At 40.5% G+C, this 27069-nt stretch overlaps 1 protein-coding gene across 1 annotated transcript; it reads right to left on the bottom strand.

The window, feature by feature from the left end:
- Window positions 1-467: 467 nt before the first annotated feature.
- Window positions 468-26358, bottom strand: asz1 (ankyrin repeat, SAM and basic leucine zipper domain containing 1). The gene is made up of 13 exons (XM_062390877.1): window positions 26174-26358; window positions 25097-25199; window positions 24637-24759; window positions 19545-19656; window positions 14796-14907; window positions 14529-14663; window positions 13821-13939; window positions 12398-12470; window positions 11861-11917; window positions 10857-10969; window positions 6630-6735; window positions 5601-5714; window positions 468-837 (listed from the first exon to the last, which is right to left on the bottom strand). The coding sequence occupies exons 1-13, from the start codon at window positions 26279-26281 to the stop codon at window positions 697-699; spliced, it is 1416 nt and encodes a 471-aa protein (XP_062246861.1). The 5' UTR covers window positions 26282-26358; the 3' UTR covers window positions 468-696.
- Between the last annotated feature and the right edge of the window lie 711 nt (window positions 26359-27069).

Here is a 27069-nt window from a genome sequence, read left to right as displayed (position 1 = left end):
GCAATTCAATAGTGAAAAGCCCAAAACGATTCATCGCTCTACAAACTACAGTAAACACCTAAACTGAAATGTAATTATTGTTGAATCTCAATGTGAAGATTCTTCCAGCACATAGCTTCCTAGAAAATGACAAAAAAAATAAGTTTGTACAAATAATAAAATGGAAACAACATGTTAGTGGGCTTTTGCTGTTGATAGTTTTCTCTTTTTTTAAATCTTTGGAGAGAACCAGACTTTCAGTTTCCATCGGCTGCAAACTGAAGCTGAACTCATCTCATATAAATTCATATCAATTTTCTCAACTTACTTCAAGCATATTTTATAAAATATTCATATAAACTCAAGGCCTGATAATGATGAGCAAAAAAAAAACACTTCATTATATAGACTAAAATTAGAACTTGCACTTCAGGAGGAATTCATTCACAGAAACGGAGAATAACAGACCATACCAGACAATGCTCCTCAAAAGAACCTTTAATTTTCACTTAAATGCTTAAAATACAAAATAATCTAAAAATAAATAAGACAAACTCAGTGACAAACTGCAAAACGGGAAACTGCAGCGAAAGTAAAAATGAGCCGTCCTGTCAAACACTGTCCTAAAATATAACTCTTTAACAATTATAGTATGACAATTAAACCACATGAATCAAACACAAAATGATGAACACTCCTGCACATCTAAAGGTCAACCTATCCACGTGCAGCTTTGCAGAGGAGCAGGAGGAAGGTGGCTCCCAGTGTGCTCAGGGTAACTCTGGTGAGGTACTGCATCTTCCAGTTGCCGTGGGAACCAGGTTGAGGAAGCTGACAGCAATCCCCGGCTTCGTTCATCTGAGAGAAGAGGACAAAGAAAGAATCACGTGGGAAACACACAAACAGGGAGGAATGGACCTTACAGCACACACCAACCCCTGTGGTCAGGGCAAAGTGACCTCATGCAGGAAGCAGCAGGGTTACAGGTCAGTTTAATCCAGTCCCGTCTGTATTATGGCACTTTACTGATCAGACAGCTTCAGGCCAATTAAAGGTCGACTGGATGGGAAATATGAGCTCAGTTACTGTCGGTTGGGAAATACAACAGAGACCAGCTCATTTTAAATGGTGAGGGCATGTCTGGTCGCAGCCTACCAACACTGCATGACTCGCTAACCTTAGTCACCAAAAGTTCCTGTACCAAATCTCTCCATACAGAGAGTCGGTTCTTGGTCAAGTCAAGGACGAATAATGCTCTTCCTGATTTCTCAACTCAGAGTGTGACGCTGAATTCCTGTCATGTGGGTTGGGAGATGCAAATAGTTCAAGCTCTTACGGCAAATGTGGCTCATGAACTTTGGCAGTGGACCCAGATTCGTACCAGCTTCCTGAATAATGACATCACCAATGAGGACGATGTTAAGAGATTGTTCCGACAGGACTTAAATGCAACTTTGATATAGACTTGACATGGTTTAAAAGTGAGCGGACGCTGGTTGCAGAAAGGTTTTTCGTTCATTATCCTCAATGTTAAAAACAGTACTTTCATATCACAAATCCTTGAGGGGTTATGTTACGCTTAGTTTTAAAGGGGACTTATTATGCCCATTTTACCACAGTTGATATGGTTCCTTGGGGTCTTAATGAAATGTCTAACATTTTTTGGTCAAAATACCATTAGAATCATTTAAAACAGCACCTTTTTACCCTGTCTAAAACAGCCCTCCTCAGATTGACCTGTTTGAGTGCCCAACCCCCCCTCACCCGGCTGTGAGAGCCCCAGCTCCCCACTGCAGTGGGAGCATTGGGAGCTTGAGCTGGTGCAGCAGCAGCATCCTTCCCCACTGTTGAGTCAAGGTTTAGAGGTGTCACAGGGGTCCCTTGTTTATGCGGCCACTTAAATGTCTGACAAGTAGCAGCAGCGGGCTATCACTAGCGTAAGCACGCTAGCTAACGCTAGCCGGGCTCCACCGGAGCATTAGCTCGCTAGTCCAAGGCCATGTAGCGAGACTCCCTACATGGGCATGGTGTGACTATGACGTTTATTTCGGTCGTATTCCCATTCAACGCACTCTAGCGTATCGTTTCTGACATAGAGGAACCACAAAAAAATCTCGGGAGTTGTTTTCTTCCAGAGTTTTGGGGACGGTTGACATGCCAGATACCAAATTAACGTGTAGAAGCACTACAAAACTGGAATTGTTCATATTTTTTTCCATTTGGTATGGTGGACAGGTCAAACTAGCACAATACCCAGGAGTCTGGTTGCCATTATCACGGAGCAGAAGCCAAGCTGTTATGTAACCAGTATGATAACCCATTTTTTTAATGCAATGCAATCGCTGCCCTGGTGGTTTGGGGGCTGAGTGAAATTGCCCCTGAATCAAACTGGGGACATTGCATTTGACATTTTCTGTCTTCTCTCCAACAAATACAAAATACTTTTCATATATATATAAATATAAATATGTATATCAGAATTAAATTGAATGTTATTGCAGAACATTTGTATTAACTTGAATTATGACAATTGTATTTTTTGCAGACAGCAACGTCATGTCATTGTTTTTCCAAGAGGCCATACACAGTCCACAGAGGCTAAGCTTTAAGAAGGGTGAAACATCAGACACACCATGATACAGTGACTTAAATAACCACAACATCTATATATGCTGTTTATAGTTAATATGGATGTGAACAGATTATTACTTATCAATGGCTTTGGCACAATGATTACCTTACCAGGTGATTTAAAACACATTCCCAGCCTCTGTTTTGGATCAATTAAATTACAACAGACAGGAATACCCCACCATGATTTCAACAGCTCAACAACAAAGTAAGGTGTTACGGCATCTCAGGCCCCAGCATTGGAAGACACATTTTAGAGCCAATGACATGAATGCAAAACCAGCATTATCAAGTGTTGGGGGGCAACTGGGCTCTGTGGTCCATTTGTCCCTGTTCAAGGGTTTTGATAGAGAATCATGCATGAGGGAATTACAGTGTGCACCTTGTATTTATGTACATATTTTTCATCCTGCACTGCATTGATTTACATTGTGCATCTGACAGTGAGCCAAGTTTCCCACCTTGGATATCAAACTTCTGAACTGAACTGAACTCAACAAACTGCCAATTGGAGGGTTTTTATAGTCACATTCCAAGATGTAGAGGACAAGTTTCATTTCTTTAATATTACATATTTATCTGGTTCAGTGAATCATACCTCTATACTGTGACAGCAATTGATGTTACTGAAAATAGCTGGTACCCTGTGGAGTATAGCTCTGCATTTTGTTGTTTCATGCATGCATACAGCTGACACAATATACACAGACATTAACAAAATGGTTCCACCGTGCCTCTGAAAACAGTAAAAGATTCAGAGATAGTTTTATACTCTTCTGCTGACCTGCAACTTTCCGGAAAGTTTCATCAGAGGTCTAACAGAATTTCTTTAACTTTATGTCCTAGTCTTGGTACATGTATTGTGAATCGGGTGAACTTATATACACAGACGTGGGCTGACATCAGAAACCACTAATACATTGCATCTGAAACCATTTACTGGGTTGGGATTCTTTTGTCATTGAGATGAGATCTCATTTGTTGACCTTTAATTAATTTGCAGCTTTATCCATTTAAGATTAAATCTAAAATACATTCTGTAAATAGTGAAGGGTTTGAATACTTTATGAAGCCACTGTAGAAAATATCAGCACGTTTGCTTAAAAAAGCCAAACACTTTCAGGTCTAGAACGTTCATCACCATTGTAAGAATGAGGAATGTATACCCACTAAAAGCTGGAGGCTGGTTGGTGTAGCAGTTTGTGTTAGTTAGGGACAAAGGCCGCTAAAAGTCCAAATTAGAGCCTTTACCTATAGGCCTATTGATTCAGCCCTCCAATAAGAGGGAGTAAAACAAATCTGATTCTGAATAAACTGATATGAATATATTAACTATTAAATGAAAGAAAACTAATTTAAATATAAAATGTATATTCATAAATAGAACTTCAATTAAATAAATAAACATAATTTGGACTTATGTGGACTACAAACAGAAAATATGTCTGTGAAAGTCTCATTCTCATCATACGCTAATATTGCCTAATCTCCCTACTGAGTATTATATAGCTGTTTACATTCACAGTGCAACTTTACTTACTGCTCCGCTTTTCCTACCATTGTGAGAGGAATCCCACAAAATGTAGCTTGTTTTTAGATGTTATTGTTTTTTTCTACCTAAGTTATTAAAAAGGAATCCACTGGTTCTGTTCTCAAAGCAGTGCCAAAATCCACAAAAGTGTGTGTCAGTTTGTGTAGTGAGAGCTCCACCAGATACAGTGATTGTGCATGTTTCAAAAGACAAGCTCCCATAGATAAGGTTGGATTTTGTGTGATTGTGTTAGGAACCCCTTCTTTCAGGGCCGGAAGCCAGTGGCTCCAAATGGGCTCCATTGGTCATCAGATTCCTGTCCGACTGAACCAAGGACCTCCTCAACACTGCTATCGAAACGCAAGCGCCTCTATCTCCTGCTAACCCACCTCCTTTCCTTACCTCATACCCCACCTCTACCCATCAGCCCTTTCTCCCCTCTTAAACTCCCTCACCCCGCCAACCGGCATCTTCTGCTAGCTTCCCTCTGCACCCACCCTCGCCTTCCCATCAGTCCCCTCATCCCTCCGCCTCATTGTCTGTGTGCTGACAGGTCGATGTCACAGCGGTGATGACTTATGGGCTGTGAGGATTCTGCCCTGTCAGGAATGACTCTCTCCTCTTGGAATACAAATGCAAACACACACACAGGCCAATTGGACGTGCACACACAGACAGAGTCAGGTGCACACATGTCAGCACCCCCACACATACCTGTTGGAGCTTGTCAGAAATCATATACAACAACATCGAACATACACACTATGTTCTGGTCATGTTGCTTTTAGTCCTCGGTAGTAAGAGCGAAGCTCTCAGCGTTACAGTCAACAGTGTGAGGCAGGAATGTTAATTGATGCATGAAGTATGAATGTGTTCAAGCCTGAACAATATCATCATCAGCAGGAAAAATAGTAACAACTTATATCAGCCATCAGCAACAGTGTCTTATCGTTTGTCACAACTCAGAGTTTAATGTTCGGACAAAAATACATTTCTCTCTATCTAAGAAGTCTGCAGTTAAGACAATAGTATTGTGTGTTGTGTAAAAAGCTGCTGTTAAATCGAATCGATCGCTGCAAAGATTGGATAATTAATTAATATTGTGCAGTGAGCCTCTATTACAAATGTTTCATGGTTTGTGATTTCCATCATTTTGGTGGAGAAAAAATAGATAATGAGATACTATGAGTTAGAATCTAAGAACATGCGTCGGATATTGTGTAGTAGGGACCTTAATCTGTTAACACAGTCAGACTATGGGGACTTGTCTTCCTTGTGGGGACAAACGGCAACTCTACATAATCACAATTATACTAGGTTTAGATTGAGGTTCAGTTAAGGTTAGTTTTCTGTTGTACTAACTATGGGTAATGTGAGAGTGAGTCTCCAGGAAATCAATGTAATGTGAATGTCATCTGATGTCATGGAGATACAACTTTGTGTTTGTGTGTGTTTTGACCTGGCATAGTAGACTATGAAGGCAGGTGACTTCCTTCTGCAGGTCTTTAGTCTGGACCACCAGCTGGCTGCACATGGACTGAGCCTCCTTCTTTGAGTCCAGGGAGAAAACCAGCTACATGGACCAGACAGAACAGATATTAAAGGCCTCATTATACTCCTGCGACTGCAACCGCGGAAGGCCATGCAGCTGCATCGACGGACTCGTTTTGGTTTATGCTTCACTCACGTGTTGCGCATGTTGCAACGCAATTCACCGCCAGAACACTAGGCGGAGTAACTTTTTTTTTCGAAAACAAAAACACACAAAGAAGAGACGTCTTCTTCGTCGAATGTTTATTTACATCGCCACTCCAGCTCCTCATAGCCTATTTCTGCCGGACAAATCGGCCAGTCAGTGACGGGTTATACAAGTGGTCATACTTTCGGATCTCTTCTGCCAAGTGCTCATCTGGTCCATATTCGTTCTTCTAAATCTTCCGTGATTTCTGCGTATTGTGGGGCATGAAACCGGAAACTAAGCCGACCAATCACAAGCCTTGCGGCCTGCGTGAGGCTCGCGTCGTTTTGTCGTATAGTTAGAAAAATCGACGGACGCACGCAAGACGCCAGAGGGCACGAAAGGGGCGTGTTGCGTGTCTTGCGTGCATGCGTGCGTCCGTGCAACACGAGTATAATTCGGCCTTAAGAAACCTCGTTTAAATCTACCTTGATTTCAGGGGAGATGGACAGAGGCACAAATACAGCAACAAAGACATTAGCAGACTAAAGACGCACTCATGAAGGCAACCTCATACCGGCAAGGGACATCATCCAGCCTTAAATCTGTCAAAAAATATGTGATTTCATTTTGTATCATTTAGACGATTAGCTTTGCTTTTTTAAACAGCTTTTTCCACTCTAGAAGTCATTTATAGTATAAATGCAGTGCCCCCATAAATAAACTGCACCAAATTGCTTTTGTTGCCAAAATGGCTACAAAGGACTGGACTGTCCCTGAAACAGGAGCATCAACACAGATGAGGAGTACCTGAGAGGCTTGGCGAGGAAAACGGTTGATGACGTCCTGAATCGTCTCTGTAAGGTAGCAGCACTGACGATGCACACTTATTAGGAAGGTGTGCAGCTCTTCACTCCTGCAAAATACAAACATGTCATGGAAAAGAAAGAATTGAAAAGCATATACGATTCATTTCACAAAAAATATTTTTTCTCTTGGTGGAAGTATGCAATCTACATTAACATTAGTATACAAGGTGTCACCTCAATTTCCAGATAATATAAATATTTGATCAGTTGATCATAATAATAAACACTAGAGTGACATAAAAAGGTTATTATCATGGGTGTGGCATTATTTTAAATTTAACTACAGTTATTACTTCAGTTAATAATTTTTCAAATTGGGATTATAACTTCAACTGCAAAACCCAGTCTCCAAACACACTGTAGACACTTAAAGAACGAGGTCAGGAGGTTTACCATGTTAAAAAGGATATGCCCTCATCAAAAACACAAGGCGAGGCCAGCTGAAGATGGCCAGCAATGACCGGGCAGACAGATTGATGGCTTGAAACAAACTTTGCGTTAACATTGTACATGAATTCTGCTGGAGACCACCTCACCAAACCCTACAGCAAAACTGAGCAGGTGGCCGAGCCTGCTCCCCCTGCTAACCCAGGCTGTCATCCCTCCCTGAAAACAGCCACCTTAAATAATTAGGTATTTATATTCATCAGCCTTCCCGTCCCTCTCTTCCCATCCCCTGGTCCTGTGGGATATTGATAGCTCTTATCTAAATGGTACATTTCCCTGTGTGAGGGGACTGGGCAGCCAGCCGTCCCAGCCCTCCTCACACTCTGTCAGAGGGGCGAGTAAACACTGTCAGTCAGCCTGTGCTGCACCCTCACCTCCCTTCTCCCTGCTGTTAGTTTATCTAGGGAGCAGAGAGTGATGATGGGCCCCCGGTGGGAAGATCGTTGAGGGGATTGCAGAGGGAGACGACGTTATGTTATGTGGAAATGCTGCTACATGGTGCATGTCTGCCACTTTGTTATCAGCTTATTCATCCAGCAAGAGTCAACAGGGGATACCTGCTCTTTTCCAGCAGCAAGTGTATTTCTCAATGAGCTGAGAGGACAGTGATATATATTTACTTTCACTACAAACATTTTGAATGGCCATTACAGGGCAGCAATATTTCAGTTGCTTCTTCAACTTCCTTTGGAGGTGTCAGTGTGTGTAAATGTCCAAGGATGATCTAAATCTACCTAGGGGATAGTTATGATTCAAAATTTTCCTTTATCACGAAAAAAGCCTAATGGTAAATGGTCTGTATTTATATAGTGCTTTTCAAGTCTTGATGACGCCTCAAAGCACTTTACATTCAAGTTTTCCATTCACACGCTCATTCAAATTCATTCTATTAGCAGCACTTTTTTGGCCGACCTTCTGGTTGGAGGACGAACGCTCTACCACTCAGCCACAGCCAGCCCTAACGAAAATGTCTCATTCATGCCTTTGTTGCCACATTGCTACGTTATTTGATCATTATCGCCACCAACTGTTGATCAGTGGAAGAGCAAGAAACATCTGCAAGACCAAGTGAGGTTACCGGTGTGCAAACACACATGCACAAGATACTAAGGACACATATCTACTCTTAAAAATCCTTGCCTTGCTAGTGCTTAAACATTTTGTATTCATTTATTTACAGAAGAAAATTAAAATCAATTAAAAAATAGTTTTTCAGCCCATTCAACTTCTCCTCATTACAAGGGCTTCAAGTTCATAACAAGTTCCTCTCTGTTGAATTAAAACATACAATTAACTGGAAGTGTCTCAATTAATTGATAATACAAACTAACACCAAAAAGCTTTGGCATAGTAATGTAGGACAACAGCAACTGTTGACTATAGGACCTAAATAACTTCTTTTCAACTGCATTGACTACCAATGACTGCAAAAAACATTATTAGTGTTTAAGCAGTAAAGGTGAGTAATTATTATTATCAGGATTCCAGCAACAAAAAAAATATCTTAGTCAAACATTTAGCTGGTCTGTCCCTGGACCTCATCACGTCTCCTCTGCTGAGATTACACTCACACACACATACAGGTGGACAGTGAACATGAGAGGAGAGACGGTACATGTCGAACAGTGGCAACAAAAAGAGAATTCAGGGATTTCACGGCAGACCCCAAAAGCAAAACCATTGGCTCGATCATGAAGCAGCGGATGGTTTGTACCGTGTCAGAGTCTCAGTCCTCGCGTCCTCGCTCCACCCTCCTGCTGACCTGCCCTCACTTTACCCTTAAAGGGGCCCATATTTTACACCGTTCTGGGATTGAATTTGAGGTACTGGTCCCCTAAGATGATATATCGGTGGTTTAAAGTAGAAAAAGCTGCTGCCATGTGTGTTTCCTTGTCCTCTCTTCTGCCTCTCTCTGGAGCTGCAGACAGAACAGGCTGTTTTCACCTGCCTCTTGCGCCCCTCCTGATTGGCTGACTGCATTTTGAGTGACACGCGACCAGCCTTATCACCAGTCTCATTCTGGCACATTGACGATGGTAAACAAAGCTGAAAGACAAGTTGGTATGCTCATCATTCCGGTGAACGCGGTGATATAAATCATTCATTACATTTTGTTGGGGAAAAACACAGGATAAAAATAATTAAAAACATCGCAATATTTTTTGGGGAAAAAAAAATCGCAATTAGATTATTTTTCTAAAACATTCAGCCCTAATCCAAACCCAACAACATCTAGGGTCTTAATTATATCAGTATGAATCTTGTCCACCACTCACATGCTTTCCTTTGCCAAGACTTCCCACTGTCTCCGTTATTTCTGCCAGGTAGATGGACAAAGCATCTGCTAATTGTGATCTCTCAGTTGGATTTAGGAGCTCTATTTTGTACTGAACTATCTACAAAATCCCCCGTTCTCCAAATTGTAGGTCCCCATCTGTTCTGCCTGAATTCTCTTATGATTTGCCAAAATGTCTTGAGGCCAACCAAAAGCTGTTCAAGTCCCCAAAGCCGTGTTTTCCGTGTATCAAGAGCTGTTTTCCTTTTGTCCTTCCATTACACAACTGTTGATTCAAAAGGCACCTTGGAAAACCAACACTTATGACTTACTTGTTACTTCAGCTTTAGCTTCACCAAAAGGCTCTAGGGTTTCCATCCTAAGAATTCCAAAAAGCCGCCATGACATGACCAGAATCTGAACCCCCCTCAAGCACATTATGTGATAAAGGTCCACAGGTGCAGGTCCAATCAGGTGCACTGCCATTAGGGTGACAGATAACTAACTGTATCAAAATGGAAACACCTTGTACGTCATAGTTATATCCACAGGTCCCTGAAGAATCAAAATGTTTCTAAAACAAAATGTTGACTAATTTCCATGTGTAGATTCTGAAAGTGCTGATTAAGAGTTCAGAATTTCTATCCCTCTCCTTAACCTGCCCTTCATTTTATTGGACTGTTGCTCGTCCAGCAGGCAAGGATGGTGACGCTTGTGAGTCCCGTTTTGCTGAGGATTCATGAAGTGATGGGGTGCAGTGACACGGCTCAGTTTGGCCCACGCCGCGGGCTCATCACAACCTCCCATCGCATGTCACCTTACAAATCTTTACAACTCCGCTTAAACCATTAGGGCCTGGCTCAAGTCTTGGCTAGAGCAATGGGGGAGGGGATACGGAGATAGGACAGTGAGATGCTCATAGGGCTGATGGATGGCTTTCAGGGGAGGAGGACAGATGGAGCATTACAGGGAGATGGAGGAGGGCTGGATGTGGGGAAGGTTTTAAGGTGTGTGGCTGACAAGTGTTTAAATTTTTGCTACTACTGTCAACTTTCTTTCTGGCTTGTGCAGAGTGTTTGTTGAATACTTTTTTTTTTGCTAAAGACAGCTTATCAGACATTCCTAGCTAAATTTAACCAATAAATGGACTTTAAATTACAGTATAAAATTCTCAAACACTACAAATGTCCAACAACAGGCAACTACAATGCTATTATGTTAAGATTGTATGGAACCGACAAAAGGTCAGTTGAAGAGACTGTAAAGTTAGATCAGGTTGTTTGTTATTCTAATGTATTAATGTTTTTTTTCTGAACAGGAGTACTGCAGCCTACTCACAGTTTTCACTGAGAGCCTTCTAACGGTCCTTAGGCCTTAAAGTTTTGTTGAGCACACACTTGTGTTACTTGCCACAGGCCTGCTCTGTAATGAGAGGTGGTATCCTACCCACTGTCTGTAGCTCCCAGTAGGTCTATGGTGTCCAGGTCCACTTTATCCAGGTCCATCGAGTGAGCAGCACTAAGCAACTTCTGCTGGTGCACCGGGTCGGTGATACCAATCTGACAAACGGAAAAATCTGTAAACATTTATAGGTTTCAGAAATATGTGACAAATGTATGCTTTCATATTCTTATTTGTAACAGCTACATTATTTTGACTGTGACATGCTTTTGACATATAGTCCCACATGTGGACCAGGGCAAGCAAACCAGCTGCACAAATTTTACTTTGATACCTCTTAAGATAGATTTGACAATTAAAATGTTTACTAATATATAGTTTGAAAGTGACCACATTCTGCTTTGTTACTACTAAGTCCATTGCAACATTATTTGTTGTTTACATAGGTGACTTTCAATATCCTAAGGCTCATACTGAAACAGTTGAACCAATGATGTTGTTGCTGTGGCTATAGAGCTGTGTTTACAGCCAATCAGAGGAGGAGGCCTCTGTGTAAAGGCTGCGGCACACTCAAGGATAATCGGGCTGATTTAGGATCGACAATTGCCGGGATGTTTCAGAGCAAAGGTCAGTCGGTGGCGATTATCTACTACCTTCTAGTCATGACTACATCCATTTTTTTTTCTTTTTCGCTGCAGTTTGTTAACGAGTTCAGAAGGTGGCGGTAATGCCAACCGACAAACAGAAAGTGTGTGGCCTTATGTTCTGGGGAAATAATAAGCTTTTGAACATTTGAACAGCATGAAAACCTATTATAGGAAATCCAAATTAAAATACAGACATGTAAATCTCCTAAATATGAGCTCTTTAAAGAGTGATTCTAAAATGCACTGCTATCACTGGTCATTAGTTAAAGCTCTTGCAACTTCTTTCGACTGACAGGCCTGAAAAAGCTTTAACAGGAGTATACGCGCTCGTCTCTTTCAGGGTCAAGCCTGGCAATGAGCAACAGAGCTGACAGATGCACAGATGTTACTGTCATCCTCTACCTTCTCTAGGTCCTCCTTCTCCATGGTCAACAGGCTGCTCCAGGTGATGTCTTTTTCCTATGCATCGAGTAAGAAAAAGAAAACATCAGTCAGCATTTACCGAATCAAAACTTCTGCAGCTGCTCCTGAGCCCACCAGCTGAAACAGATATACCTGCATGAATACAATGAAAACAAATCTAGTGGTACCAATCAAACTCAGTCCTCCATTATCAGATAGGCACGAAAACTTGGGCAGACCCTCAGTTTATTACAAGCCAAGTCAATCCAACACACTGGATACACTATGTACCGCTGTTTGAAATATGTTAGCGAGTCATTTATGACACGTTCCTAAGAATTAAAATTCCATTCTGTCCATGGTGCAGCTGTGCTCAACACAGTTGGGGTCACTGTATCTCAACCACAACACTGAACTTAGTTTAACAGCATATCTCTGCTCACCACTTTGGAAATCTCGAACATCAGTGACAGGCGCAGTGCGTACAAAAATATACATGAGACTGAAGTCATATTATCGCATGCAACCAGTACTTACAGTCATGATGTCATTGAGGTAGCCGAGATCAAGACCGTGTAGGAGGATCCCGAGTTCATCAAGCTTGGTGACACTGAGGAGGGCAGAGACTAGAAAATCTTGACTTATTCCACAGTATGAATGAGCTGGGATGAGAATCAGACAAACACCAGTATCTCTACGAATTTTAGGGGTAAATGCTGTAGCAGTAGAGGAGCTGTTAGTGCTCGGCCGGGACTTGCAGTACTTCCCAGACATCAGTTAACTGGCATCCTGGCCATTGTCATCACATTGTGAGATATTTTGTTCTGACTTTCAGACTTCTGGTTATAAATGGATTTGAAACACTTCTCCTGGAAAAACTAGGAAGAAATGCAAAAAAATGTGTGCTCCAGGGTTCCTGACTTGAACCTTTGACCTCCTGTAGAAGGGGTCGAAAAAACAGAAGACAGCTCTTTTTATTTTGGGAATCGAGTGCAACTTAAGCGTCACAGAGGTCGGACACATCAGTGTAACCACAGATTAAACGCAGCCTCAGTCTGACTGTTGTCAATGGCGAGCATACAATGAGCCCCCCGTCTCACGACATTCAAATTTGTGAAATGCATCACTTGGGATATAGCGTCTGTGTAGCTGACATGACAAATGGACAGTAATAATGTTTACAGCCCCACAGGTTGGGACTCCTGGTGCCAAACATGCTAAAAAACAATGCTTCTGACTGATGATAATTGCTCCGGTGTGCCCAAATAGACTAAACATTCATGCAAGAGGTTTATTATTGTTTATGTCTGGTTGAACAGTGGTCAACAACACCTGCTGCACAGGCGCTGCTGCTTCACAGGAAATCCAACAGGGGGCAACAAGAATTCAGGCTGCAGGGGGGTACGAAATACTGCTCTGACAACAGGAGAGTGGATGGTTGACTCAGTGACTATGAAGAAATTACTATCCAAGTTTTGAGCCTATTCTGTTTTGTTTATGGATAATGACATTTGAGAAATCTGGTTATTCTTTATTACTATTATCTAATTTGGCCATTTATTGTTTTTGTATTGGAGCAGGCATGTTTTTAAAGTCTCCTTATCCAGCCGCACTGTCATTTCTGTACTAACAGAGGCACCTTTTCGTTTTTTTTCTCCCCAATAATAACTCAAGACGAGGATGCACCTGTACGTTTAGCCGATGGTCATCAGAAACCTAGATAAAGTGTTTTCCACATTATTTTTCCACAGTATCAGTATATGGGTCTAAATTAGAGTTTCTCTGCATGCATATTTTGGTAACTTGAGGCCACAACATGGTCTTGCAGACTCATAACTGTGATGCGCAAAAAGCCTGGATAACCTATTTAACCAGGATGGTTATGTGCATTTTAATGCAACCCAGTCCAAAAGTCCAGAACTCCAGAAAGCTATTTAATGCAAGTCCCATCCCACCTTACCTTTCCTTAGAAGAAGGAGGTTCAGAGTTGGTCTTGAAGAATTTAGACAGGGTCTCCTCCATGGAGCTGAAGGGCTGAACGATTGAGACATGCGATGAAGAGGACAGGATCCTCGTTATCTGTGGACAAACACCTGTGTTAGAGTATGAGATGTTTGAAAGACATCAGCAAAAGCAAAGCAGTTAACTCGTAGTGGGCTAAGATGCTAAATACACTGTGTATTTTGTTTGTTTGTTTTTTTGTTGTAGCAGCCAGCTTACTTTTTATTGGTAACCTAACTGTTACGGTTCACTGTTCTGAAATAAGAGGCCTGACTGCTATGTTCACAGCAAACTTGAAAAAAAGAAAATATTAAGCCATGGGTTAACTGCACTAGAGTCCTTGTTTACCTGAAATGTGCACTTTATAATTTTATTTTGTACCGCCCTGTTTGGTAATGTTGTTTTCAATAAAACAAAATATTTGCATAAAGCAAGCCAATCTACTTGTCCATGTTGATAAGAGCATTAAAATGAAAAAAAAAATAATAAATGTGGAAAACAAATAAATAATGGGACATTTAGAATAGATAAAAATGTGCGATTAATTGTGATTAATTTCGAGTTAACTATGACATAAATGTGATTAATCTTGATTAAATATTTAATTGTTCGACAGCACTAGTCTAAATACATTGAAGAAAAACTAAAATATAAGAACTTGGGATACCTGTGCATGTTTGAAGATCAATGCCAGGTCAGCAGGTCTTTTGCCAGCATTGTTCCTTATGGTTTTGTCTGCTCCCAGCTGGAGGAGCTTCAGCACTGCCTCCTCTCTGCCATACTGCACTGCTACAGACAAAGCCTGAAAATATTTGCAATAATTATTGCATAACAAGTTTAATGATTCCAGCACTTTCAGAACTACAGCACAACCTGCAGATACCCCCTGAAGGGACCTGCTCTGACCAAGAAAATACAATAACCAGTAGCACACCGTGTATCCATTGCCATCCTGGACATCGATGACTGCCCCATGGGACACCAGCAGGTTGATGACCTTGCTGTAGCCGTCCCTGGCTGCCAACATCAGACAGGTCATTTGTGACCTAAAAAGGACAAGAGACAAGGAAGCAGAAAAAGGGAAAAAGTTAGGAGAAGACGATGGATTTCAAATTATGTCAAACGATGACAGAAAAGATAAAAGATCTGAGGAAAGACGGCGAAGAAATGGAGACATGAGCGAAAAGGAGCGACGTAATGGTACAGAGAGACCACCAGGGAGCAGCAAACACTATAAATTCATCTAGATTCCGGAACACAGGAACACAGATTCAGAACATTGAGTGACTGGTCCTGAAAAAAATTATCACGACAAATTAACGGTACTCCTTTCATACATTCACAAATACATCTACAGGATACGTATACGGAAGTCTTTTTTGGACTAATATGCTACTAATATGCTAGTGAGATCCAATCACATCCTGTTACTAAAACAACACAAAAACACATATCCTTAAACAGCCAACTACTGTGACATGGTAACTAATAATCATTCCTCTGTTGCCTGCATGTGTTTGCTTCTACCTGAACAAGGACTGACTCTGCTACAGTACTCCTTATCACCTCTGACTCAAACACAGCAAGTGAGAAAAGTACATCAGTTTAATGAGTTAGGGAAGTCAAGGGGCAATTCATCACTTTGCTTTTACTCTCTGTTAGTGTGAGAGAGAGGAAAAGGAGATATTTAAAGGTAATCCATAATTGACATGTTAACAAAGAAACAAGGGGAATGGCTAGTGAATATGTCTATTTCTGAAGCAGTAAAAGTTTTAGGAGAAGTCGAAAAGCCAAAACATTGTAATTGATGTTTTCGATAAGTCCCATTTAAATATGGAGATTCTAAAATATTATATAATTACATCACAACAAATTTAAAGCATTTCTGATTATAATAAGGTTATGTCTGACGGGATCTCTAATAAAACAAGATACTTTAATACACTGTTGGAAATTGCCTGTAAATCCATAAAACAATTATATTTAATTATATCCAATATATAGGATATAAAAAGGTATAACAGTAAAATAAAATTCTAATAAATAAAAATAAAATATGATTCTCTCTCTCTCTCTCGCTCTCTCTCGCTCTCTCTCTCGCTCTCTCTATATATATATATATATATATATATACACATGTTGGTCTGTTCCCCATATCAAATTACTAATTAACAGGGGAAAACTGAAGAAACCTCCAGAGCAACCTGTATGTATATATAGCTAGAGATGTTCATATTTTTATTTTACAGTTGATACGTTGGTTCATGGTTCACATTAATTATCACATGAACCCACCCTTAATACCATAGATAGTCATGCCTTCGCTTTGCTTTGTCTTTCTGAACTGGGATGAACTGCTGCTATCTGTATTACTTTGTTGGTGATTAGAATTGTTTACTTTTGCGCCAATGTTATCTGAAAAGCCTTGTAGAATCCATGTGAAGCATCGGTGGGTTTTAAACACCGTCACAGCAGAACAACATCATTCTATGACCTATTCCAAGAAATACAACGGTAGTGTTCTATGTGAACTCAAACAAATGAACCAATGGCTTTGGGTTTGTACGGCAATTTGTCTGTGCCTACCAATCAGTCACTTCCTCTTTGATTCAGGCGAACGGGTCACAGTCATTCATTACTGTGTGTCCAGTGCTACAGTAAATTCCCAGGGGGTGTTTGAATGCCAGACAGGTACCAAGGTCACTCAGATACTGTTTCAGTGTGTTTGTCCTGCACGAGTATGAGTCAAGGCTGGTTCCCAAACAGACAGCTGATCGATGTGCAGACAGATCAGAGCAAACATCTTTAGTGGTGTCCAAGTTGCATGAAAAATGACTGTCCCAAAGCAATCACACTACATCTCAGTCTATAATCGTGTCAGGTGAATCTTAAAAAACTCACAATGTTGATATTTAGAAAGACTCAAAAGTATTATATCTTGACCATCAAAATAATAGTAACTAAAATAGTATTGATCCTGATTTTCTTTTTCTCCAACATTCTTGGGGTCTTACTTAGATCAAAAGATTTCATGTAAATGTGAGTGGTTTAGCATGATCCTAGTAACAAACAACGCAGACGAAAAGATAACCTCCTCTCCAGAAGTAATGAGTCAACTATGCACAGACAGCATGTTATCGGCTTGTTTCATGCACTGATAATAACCTACTCTTGTATAATAAGGGACTGATGATTATTCTCTTAATGTATATTCCACATGGATGCTCTTCCCAAAACTTGTAAAGTAAGAAGTCTCAGGTTCTGTAGGGAAAGTCCAAGTCACAAGTCTTCACGGACAAACTGAAAGTCAAAGTGTTGAGGTGTCTCAATTCTATTAATTTCATGACAGGAAATCTGGTGTTTTTTCTTTCCAAGCTGTAATTATACTGGCCTTTCTAATCATGTGGCTGCAGAAGGCCTGGCTGTCACTGTTACTAATTTTCACATTTTTCTATCATTTTGAAGGTTTTGATTTCAAGACTCTACACAAGTCTTAAAGACATTCAGTTTCACATAGATTAAAATTGACTGGCACTCAAAGCTCAGGTCTACAGCTGTGTGTATGTGTCAATTCCGGATTCACTCAGCATTTCTATAACTTTTTAAAGAGTGAAAAGAGTTAAAATAATAATTACACAAAAAAGCACTGTACCCTTTTAAATAAAGTACATTTTTGAAATTCCCATATTGTGCTGATGTGTTGTTGCACAATTCTTACACTAGTAATGTTAGTAAGGTTTCAGAGGCTTTCAGAGGACTGGATGAATACACATTGTGCTCCTGTGGGACTTTGAGAGATGACAGTGAATGTGTGTTTACAGAGCGACAGAGGGACGAGCAGCTGGTGTTAATCACTTGTTTCATATTCAGACGTAACAGGCGATGAGGAGTAGGACGTTTATCCTCTGCACCACCATGAACCCCATATTCATCTTTTGTTCTGAATGTTGGCAGCTGTTTGTCTGTCCTCCTCACCATCTCTCCTCATCTGCATCCTTCTGCATCTTGTTATCTTGCTTCAAATATTTTGTCTGGGAAGGAGCCAATTTTACCCTAATGCTACAACGTGTGTTACGTGTGTGTTATCAGGTGCTGTGTGTCGTGCATGTAATTGCATTCTTGCAGTAACCGATTGGCAGTGAATTAGTAAAAGCTAAATAAGAAAGCCAGTGGGGGCTGTATCCTCACTTTGACTCAGCCCGTATCCACAGATGTCACGGAATAACCTCCCTTCATTATTTCCATGAGATGGAATTTTCCATGTTTTTCCCCAGAAAAGGAAACCACATTACACATCAAATCGCTGAAATCACAGTCACTTGTATTTATTTATAGAGTGAAATATTTTATATATATATATATATATATAGACAATTTTCAATTAATTGCCGAAGTGGTGTCAGAGAGCAGATCCCACCGCTGATGTTCTGGAAGTGTTTCCGGAGCATTTCTGACACGTGTCACTCTTCCAGACATAAAATAGCTTTTCTTTTTATTAATCTAATCATTCAATCCACATAAATTATTATTTATGTCAGATGAGGAGTTTCAGAATGTATCTGACGTTAAGCTGCCTAATCTGAGTACAGCTACAGTATGTGCTAATCAAAAGAAAGTTCGTCCTGAGGGCAGCGATGGCTGAGCGGAGCGGAGTGAATGGATGGATGCTTCAATTTTCCATTTACATAATGCTGACCATTTGTATCTGGTTAGATCTGGGCCAACATATAGCTCTAACATGGAGCCAGATTTTTCCCACGTGTTCTTCTTTGTTTTCGTCTTTAACTTTCCGAAGCAATTTTCAGAAATGAACCCTGGACAATGTCTGTACAATTGTTTTCGGATTTCGGATTTAACATATGAAGTACGCAGCAAGAGATTATCCCAGTAAGAGACAAGTTCACAACAATGTTCAGGTGAGGGGTGAAACCTGGGTAGAGCATGCATGAGATGACGTTTAAATTCAGCTGCACAAATGCCATGTCTTTGTTTACAGCACATTGACACCAACATCAGCCCGAATCACCAAAAGCTCTTAGAATCTCATCTTCTTTCCAAGTTGACATCTGGTAATTATGTCACAAACATTAATATTTGCAAAACTTGCTTTACTTGTTCAATCATTAGTTTTAATTTTTTATTGGTATTGGATCAGAAGATGCATGGTAAATACTGTAGTGTGTACTGTAGCAGTCATACCTGAAACTTCATGTAGCAGTGATGCTAATATATGCTTAAAGGAACTAAATTTTGACTGTTTTTAAACCTTAAGATATTTGGATGTACAAAGTACTAAAACCATGCTTCCTGGGATCCATCCAAGTGTGTACAAAAGCTTCCAAAATCCTTCCTGCACACCCCTTACACTGTTTGTGATTGTTTGTCTGTCTGTCTGATACCCGTCTGTACATGCAAATGCCATAACAGGACATTCCAAACAAAAACACACAAATAGGCTCTGTATGGAGCAGTGTGGTGCATAATGCTACCACATGGCAGCTAAACATAACGAAATTCATCAAAGGAAATTCGATCCAGCACCTCTGTTGTTTCTTCCCCTGTTTAGGTCAAATCTGGAGTGTTTTTCCTTGGCCTACATCAATAGGGGTGTGACAGTAAATTCGACAGTGGTGAAAAACCCATAAACATTTTGGCCCGAGACACATCTGTAACCCTGCCTCACCTGTCTGCCATGTTGGGATCAGCATTTCTGGAGAGCAGAAGATCCATGCAGCGAGAGATCTCGTCTTCACTGGCAGATGCTGTGCAGCTGGCCATGAGCACTGTCCACTGATCTGTGGACAAGAATGCATCCCTGTGTTAAAACATATTCACATGTAAATGTTAAGCTTAATAACATTTAAAAAATCCTTTAAAAAGGTAACAAGCCAGTATCACTGAAGAGAAACAATAACAGGTAGGTTTACACAGGACCAAATAACTGCGAACATAACTAGAATTACCACAATAACATTACAGTTTCTGTGTACATACTTCTACATAAATGTTTTTCCACTGATTCATATAAGATCACTTTGACCACTGAAATGTATCACTTCATTTTGAGACCAAGAGAGAACTGAAATTCCTTCGGTTCAGTGTTGAAATATCACATTCAAGAGGAAGAGAAATCGAATCAGTTAACCAGTGAGAATTCACAAGGATGTGAGGTCAGTGTGACCCTGAACTTTAACCTCCAGGCACAAAAATCCAATCCGTTCATTTTTAATTCACAGTAAACGTATGAAGCAAATTTGAAGACATTCCCTCAAGTGGATCGAAAGATATCATGTTCAAGAAAAAACATAAAAAAACTTACTTTGTAAGGTCACCTTGACCTTTGGCTAAATGAATGTTTGTGAAAAATGTGAAAAGATTCATTTATAGTGTTCAAGAGATCTGACCTCACAAACCAAAAAATGTGCTTTGTGAGGCTATAGTGACCTTGACCTTTGACGTCTAAATCTAATTAGTTCATCCTTATGTCCAAGTGAGAATTTGTACCATTCTCAAGATTTATTGCATTAACGGACGGACAACCCGACAACATAATGTCTGCTGGGACTGGCTGACACCGGTGTGAAGGCATAGAAAACTAAATTAAATAGTTTGCAACAAAAGCCACAAAGTCCACAGCAGATAGTCCAGTGACAGCTATCTTAAATGTTTTTACTTCTTACTGAGCCGTCTTAAACCTGAAATACTTGAATAACTTCAAACTAGACCAAGTTCGAGGACCCAACATCACTCTCCCTACTCACACTTCCCAGCTCCTACTGAGGGATCATGAGGCTTTCCAAGGCCAGATGGGAAATCTAGTCCCTCTAGCAGATTCCAGGTCAACCCCACGGTCTCCTCCCAGTTGGGCCTGCCTGGTAGACCTCCAAAGGAAGTCTCCCAGGAAGTATCCTGACTAAATGATACCCAATGGAGAGATCTCATTTGGGGCTGCTTGCATCCGCAACCTTGTCACTGTCTAGAGCTTGTGAGCATGGGTGAGGGGAACAATCCACTGTTTTCCAGCAGAAAACTGGATGTCATCCTCTCACCCCTATCGCTCGATTCTCTGTTCTTTAATGTTAAATATTGTTTTCACTTATGGAATTATGTTATGTTAGGTGAGTGTGATTTTCTTTGTTGGAACATATAGAAAACTATAAGCTATCCACTACTGGTAGATGTAATTACACTTTTTAGCAAAGCAAACAATCTAAAAGGGAAGAGGATTACATAGATTTCATCCCAGTGAAGTCATACATCACACTGTAATAAAGAAAAGACAAGAGTCTGGATTAGAACCTGGGGATGGAGATGGATAGCTTTTTATCTGGCATCAGGAAGTGTAGAGGCCTTTATGGGACCGAGTGACTTCAGAGGAGTCGTCTCCTTATCTTATCCTGATAAAACTGGCCTGACGTGCGGGGCACCGTGCTCAATTCCTGTTTTGTTCTGCCAATGAGCGAGTTCCTAACCTGTGTGTGTTTCTTCCTCTGTGTGTGTGTGTGTGTGTACTGTTTACCTGGGCACCAACAACTTTATGTGGATTCCTGTGTTTTTGAGCCTGTGCATGTTTGGCTCTGTATCTGTGTGCAAGTGTGTGTGTGTTTATATTGTGTGTGTGTGTGGGTGTAAACCAGACAGCCTGGTTTGTGTCTACAGAGGACTGGTGTAAATAAATCTGTGGCCTGAGAATTGGTGAGAGTGTGTGACAGCAGCATGGCGACCGTTATCAATCAATCATGCATTCCTCCGCATAGCCTCGCCACCTGGACAAACGCCATCAGGACGCTACCACACGTCATCCTCCTGTTTAATTGTTTCCTTCACCTGCCTCAAGCGTCAGATCCAGACACCATGTGAAATCAGTCTCACACTCACACACACACAGTTTAAACACGACAGTCAGGTCAGAGAATTAATTGACATCAGATATCAACAGCATGACTAGCGCTGTAGTTCCAGACTAGGGCTTGTGGACTTGTAGGGCTGACAGTACAACGTTTCTTTCCTGTCTTTATCTAAGAGTTTTTGTTGTGAGAGGACAACTTTTCATTTCATGTTCAAATGCTGTAATAACTTCCCTCAAAACCCTACCCCCTCTCTCAGAAAAAACATGCTCACGTGCACATTTTCTCTCCTATTGCTCAAAACTCAAAAGAAAAAAATAACAAACAAATTAAAACAGAAAACAATTAATGTCTATGAGTAAAGATGACTTGAACCTATAAAAACTGCTTCGGTCAAGTCAATTTTTTCCTCCTTGAGACAAAGTGAATGTTTGTATCAAATTTGAAGAAATTTCTTTAAAGCAATCTTGAGATATCACATCCACAAAGTGTTTGTGAAGACACATCAACCTAAAGCTTTGACCACCAAAATTCTATCTGTTCATCCTTGAGTTCAAGCGAACGTTTCTGACAAATTTAGAAAGATTCTCTCAACGTGTTCCAGACGAACAGACAGATGGTCAAACAACCGAAAAAACATACGCCTCGAGCTCTGGCTCTCGCTGACACAGATCAAAAGAACGAGTGAGGTCGGAAAAATCGGCATACTGCTGTATTTCCTCTAGGATTCTTTTAGCAGTGGGGGTAGGCCAGTCGGTATAACAATCCCCCCGATATTATTATAAATAACATGTATGTGGCTCTGGATAAATGGGGCATCGCCTCTTCTACAACAATGAAGATACACCGCTTTGTGAGAAAAATGGTGTGTGGCAGGTGAACTACAAGCACACAAATGTATTTTTTTCACTGTGGTCATCGGAAATGCATGCCTCATAATTTCTTGAATGAATCAAACAAACACTGTACTGGACAGTTCCTAATAACTAATGGTTTTAATTGTTAAAGTGCAAAGTGAGCTCAGGTCAGTACAAGGCAGCCGTGCCCGATGACAAACCAAGCGATTAACTTTAAAATGTGATTTTTCTTTGTTCATTATAGTTAGTCTGATAGTGATATCACTGCAGATTAAGACAGTACATATTAATAAGATGCTAATCATTTCTCTGGGTTTGTTAAGACAATTTAGAATCAAATGTTATTAATATAGCTTTATGTAATTTAGGATCTGTTCCAGAAAACTATAAATCCATAAATAATGTAACGTGAAATTAACATATAATTATTGCCTACATTTCCTACAGAGCCTGCATAGATGTTACATATTGGAGAGACTGCAAAAAAAGCACAGGAGGTTTTGCAGCCACAGTACATCTGAGCGAAGACAAACATTTTGAGCAGGAGCAGAGTGAGTTGGCACGCGACAAGGGGCTGTTTGAGCAATTGGGCAGGGTTCACAAAATCGGAACATGAAATGAAAAAATAATGCTCTCAAAATGAAAGAACACGCTCTTGGATAAAGAAAGGAAAGAAACTCCATTCCACAGGGGGGGTTCCTAGTGCAACCGATAAAATTGAGAATGCAGTGGTCTCAAAATAATGTTTTGTTCCTGCAGCAGAAAAGAGACTGGAATGCAAAAAATGTCTTTACTGAACAGAAGTTTACTTTCACCACTTGTTGTTCAAACTTGAACTTATTCCTCTTGGCTACAGTCTACAGTCTGTGAGAACTAAAATGTGCACAAAGGAATTCAATTTCCCTTTGTATTGTGCATACTGTTTATAGTGGCAGCTTCTTTGCATAACGTGCAACTTTATTTAGTACACAAGCTGTTATCTGCTGTAAATTGTTGATACATGTGTCGATACTTTAATTCATATGCAGTGTTCTTTGTCGTGTTGATTTCTATATTCATGAATCTGCAGCGCTGGATGGTAAACAGTAACAGTTTACAACATACAGCTTCTAAAACGTTCCTCTTAGTTCTATTCGTTTCAGTGATTTGACTTTAAATAGAAAGGGATACAGCAGGAATACTGATCAAAGCTGCTTTTTTTTCCCTTTGCAACTCAGAAACAGCAGACAGATGCATAACCCTTATATAATAAAAATAAAATATTGATAATAAAGTCATTTAACTCAGTTTAATTTTAAGTGTCAAATCATAACATAATAAGGTTGAGAGCTTATAATTTATAGAAAAACAACAGTTCCTACACTAGTCATGTCATTGGAGATGGGATCACAACTAACATTCAGATCTTAATCTATGTATAATATTGTTAAATATGTCGCAAAGTAGTGACAATTGGTGAAAATAGACCCATATTTTCACTAGAAAATCTAGTCATTGTTTCAGCACTGTATATTTTTGTATGTGCATGGTTGCAGACTTGTTAACAAGAGTTTTTCCCCCCTGCATGTTTTACCCAGACTGACCTTGATCCAACAGATGCCTTCAATTTCTCCTGCTTTGGGATGAGGGTGCAGTGTGCATGAACTAAAAACAACTCAATGGATAAGCGGTGTGTTTCTGCACAAGTTCCTCTTTGGCGTCATCACCATTAAGTAATGTCAGATGAACCATATTGGTGCAGAGGCCCAATTGGTCCCCCGGTCTTTGGCTGTAGCAGGTGAGGAAATTGAAAAAAGGTGCCACAGGGAAGAATAGCTCGACACCAACGCAACAGGGACCGTCAGGAGGACAGGAGGATTAGGTATGGCTGTTTCATATCCGTCTGGAAGGCAGCAATGTTATGGGTGTTTTCTAATCAGACTGCTAGGGGTTTTTTTTCTGAAAGGTAGTGGGTGAGGGATCACAGAGAGGTCAGTGGAGCCTTAACTTCTATAGCATGGAGTCAATCACAACTACAAAATACAATGAATTTCTTTTCCCACCCAAATGCAGTGATCCATACTGGTCTGACCTTTGCTGAAGTTGACGCTGGCGCCTCTGTCCAGCAGCACTTTGGCCAGGTCATAATTAGCCACACTGACAGCACACATGAGAGGAGTCCATTCAAAGCCAAGCCTGGTCTCCACATCCATGCCTGTTCATTCAAAGAGGTTCACATTAAGTAAAATATACAATGAAAAGGACATAATAACTAAATCTAGTCATGACCAAGTAGTTTGAGCTTCAAACATCATTATATATCATGTCGGCCTAATAATAAGACAACTCCCACCCTTAACATTGTTTTCTGATACATCAAGAAAACGGAAGAATTGGGCATGTGCATTTAATTAGCAGCTTCAATGTTAATTGTTACAGCAAAACAAGGAATCAGCAACAGAAACTTGAGGAAAATTGCATTAACATTTTCTATAATGACTTACTTTTATTTAAAACTGTCAATTTGTGCCACATAAGAAGAGAGTACTTGCCACTGTCCAACAGTTTCTCTAAAGTCTCAGTGTCTCCTTTACTGATGGCCTTTTTCAACACTGACACATTATCGCCAGCATGGGGTGCAGCAGCATCCATATCCTGTGAAAATAAGAACCAGAAGAGACGAAACAAGACTGATGTTCCTCCAAAATGAAGTGAGTTTGGAAAATGTGCCACATGTATGTTAGTGGATTCAGTCCCTGAGCTCCAGGGAGTAAAATTCTGCGGCGATGAAAACAGGAGATCTTATTAATATTTTGTAGAAATCATTCCTGCCCTTCAGGAGGGGCATTAATGGCTTTTTGTCAATCAAATGTAAAAGAAAACAAGTCAGGCTCTTACTTTGAGCGAGTCACCTGTGATGTGCCCCCAGTTCCAGTACTAGGCTACGTGACACTTCTTTTCAAAAACAGAAGTCAGTATCTTAAACAAACAGTTAACAAGTGGATATTTAAAATGATGTAGTCAACATGTGAAGCTTGACACATGTACACACCATGTGAGGTCTTATTCAGTTCAAATGGAGAATTGAAACAGTTCTTCGTAAAAACAACTTAAAAGGCGTATACGTTCAATGAAATGATATCGTGTTTTAGAATTGTCTATGGTATAGACTCTATGCAGTGCCTAGAGGTACATGGAACTCAAACTTCACCAAAGATATATATTGTCCACAAGGGGGTGTTAAATCACCCTGAATGACAATACAGTATACTGTACAGTTAATGTAACTAGCTACTTTAGTAATTTCCACTGTTCATTGAGAGAAACTGTACTGCTAACAATTGACATGTGATTTTGTGTGTGACACGTGTTTTATAAAAGGCGGCTGGTTGATGTTCAGCAGAATTTAAGTTTTCACTTTTCAGCTGAGTGGATCACACGGGCACAACTTATGTAGGTGAGACCCGTAAAACGTGTCTCACCTACATATCAGCTGGAAGCATCAGCACATTGCTACTTATTGCAAGCACGCGTGCAGCAGCAATTGGGCTTAGCTAGCTAACGTGGCCGTCTGTGTAAGGTGATATAGCCGGGGTTTAGAGAAGATGGTGGCGGTTTTGTGAATGAACCTTGACACAGGGAGACCGCTTGGCCGAGCTGTAGCCGATGTCCCACTCGTCGTTGCTGGCGTCGCTCTCATCTCCGGCCGGGAAGGCGCCATCCATGAAACCGTCCATCTCGGTGATTAGCCTCCAGCTAGCTGCTGCTATGCTACCCCGGGAGAGGCCACAGGTGCAGCGGGAGGAGGGCGGAGTTCACGTGCTGCTCCGCACGTTAAAACAACAAGACGAAACTGGCCGCGCATGTAAGGGTCAGGTTTAACTACACAATAGCGGTGAGTGGTTATTTGTCTTGATATGGAATAAACAACAACTCCCTAAATTACCTGCATAGTCTGTTCCAGTCCTGTTGCTGCGATGTGGTTACGTTAAGCCCTCATATTAGCTATTAATTTAAAATATTAAATTCTTAAAAATGATATGATTTGCTCTTATTTAAGTTACATTGTCTACATCATGATAACTGTTTTAAACCTAACTTATGTGTTGTTGTTCTTTTTTACACCCACCCAGGTACCAGACTTGAAAATGTGCCTATTAGCTTAACTCTGGCATATTTACAGTGTTGTTATTAATATGCATTATGCTAACTAGATAATTAGCACTGCTATTTATTTTCATGTGAGGTCATCTCATGTATCTGTCCAAAGGCAGCTCTGGAGCAAGAAAGAGGGAAACACCTTTAATTTGAGGTTGTTGATGGGACAGATGAGTGTTTACATGATATTTTCTTTTCCAACATTAAAAAATCTGTCTCTGATTGGCTCTAATTAAACTATGTCATTCCTATTTTAAGTGAGTGGACATATGAACTTGAAGTGGATTTGCAGCCCCCCTTCAGTTCCACCCACACAGAGGTGTTTAGGTCTGTGCCCGATGAAGATTTCCTCTCAGCACTCAGCGGG

Source organism: Platichthys flesus, chromosome 6 (assembly GCF_949316205.1).
Source record: "Platichthys flesus chromosome 6, fPlaFle2.1, whole genome shotgun sequence".
Lineage (NCBI taxonomy): Eukaryota > Metazoa > Chordata > Actinopteri > Pleuronectiformes > Pleuronectidae > Platichthys > Platichthys flesus.
Note: the sequence above shows the minus strand (reverse complement) of the source record. Positions and strands in the feature narration are given on the sequence as shown.

What these genes read in the sequence shown, in the direction of transcription:
- asz1 (XM_062390877.1), bottom strand. Translation starts at nt 26,281, where the DNA reads ATGGACGGTTTCATGGATGGCGCCTTCCCGGCCGGAGATGAGAGCGAC. An exon ending in AGGATGGCAATGGATACACG is followed by an intron (nt 14,664 to 14,795) that starts GTGTGCTACTGG and finishes AAATATTTTCAG; the next exon opens with GCTTTGTCTGTAGCAGTGCA. An exon ending in TGATCTTCAAACATGCACAG is followed by an intron (nt 13,940 to 14,528) that starts GTATCCCAAGTT and finishes GTTTGTCCACAG; the next exon opens with ATAACGAGGATCCTGTCCTC.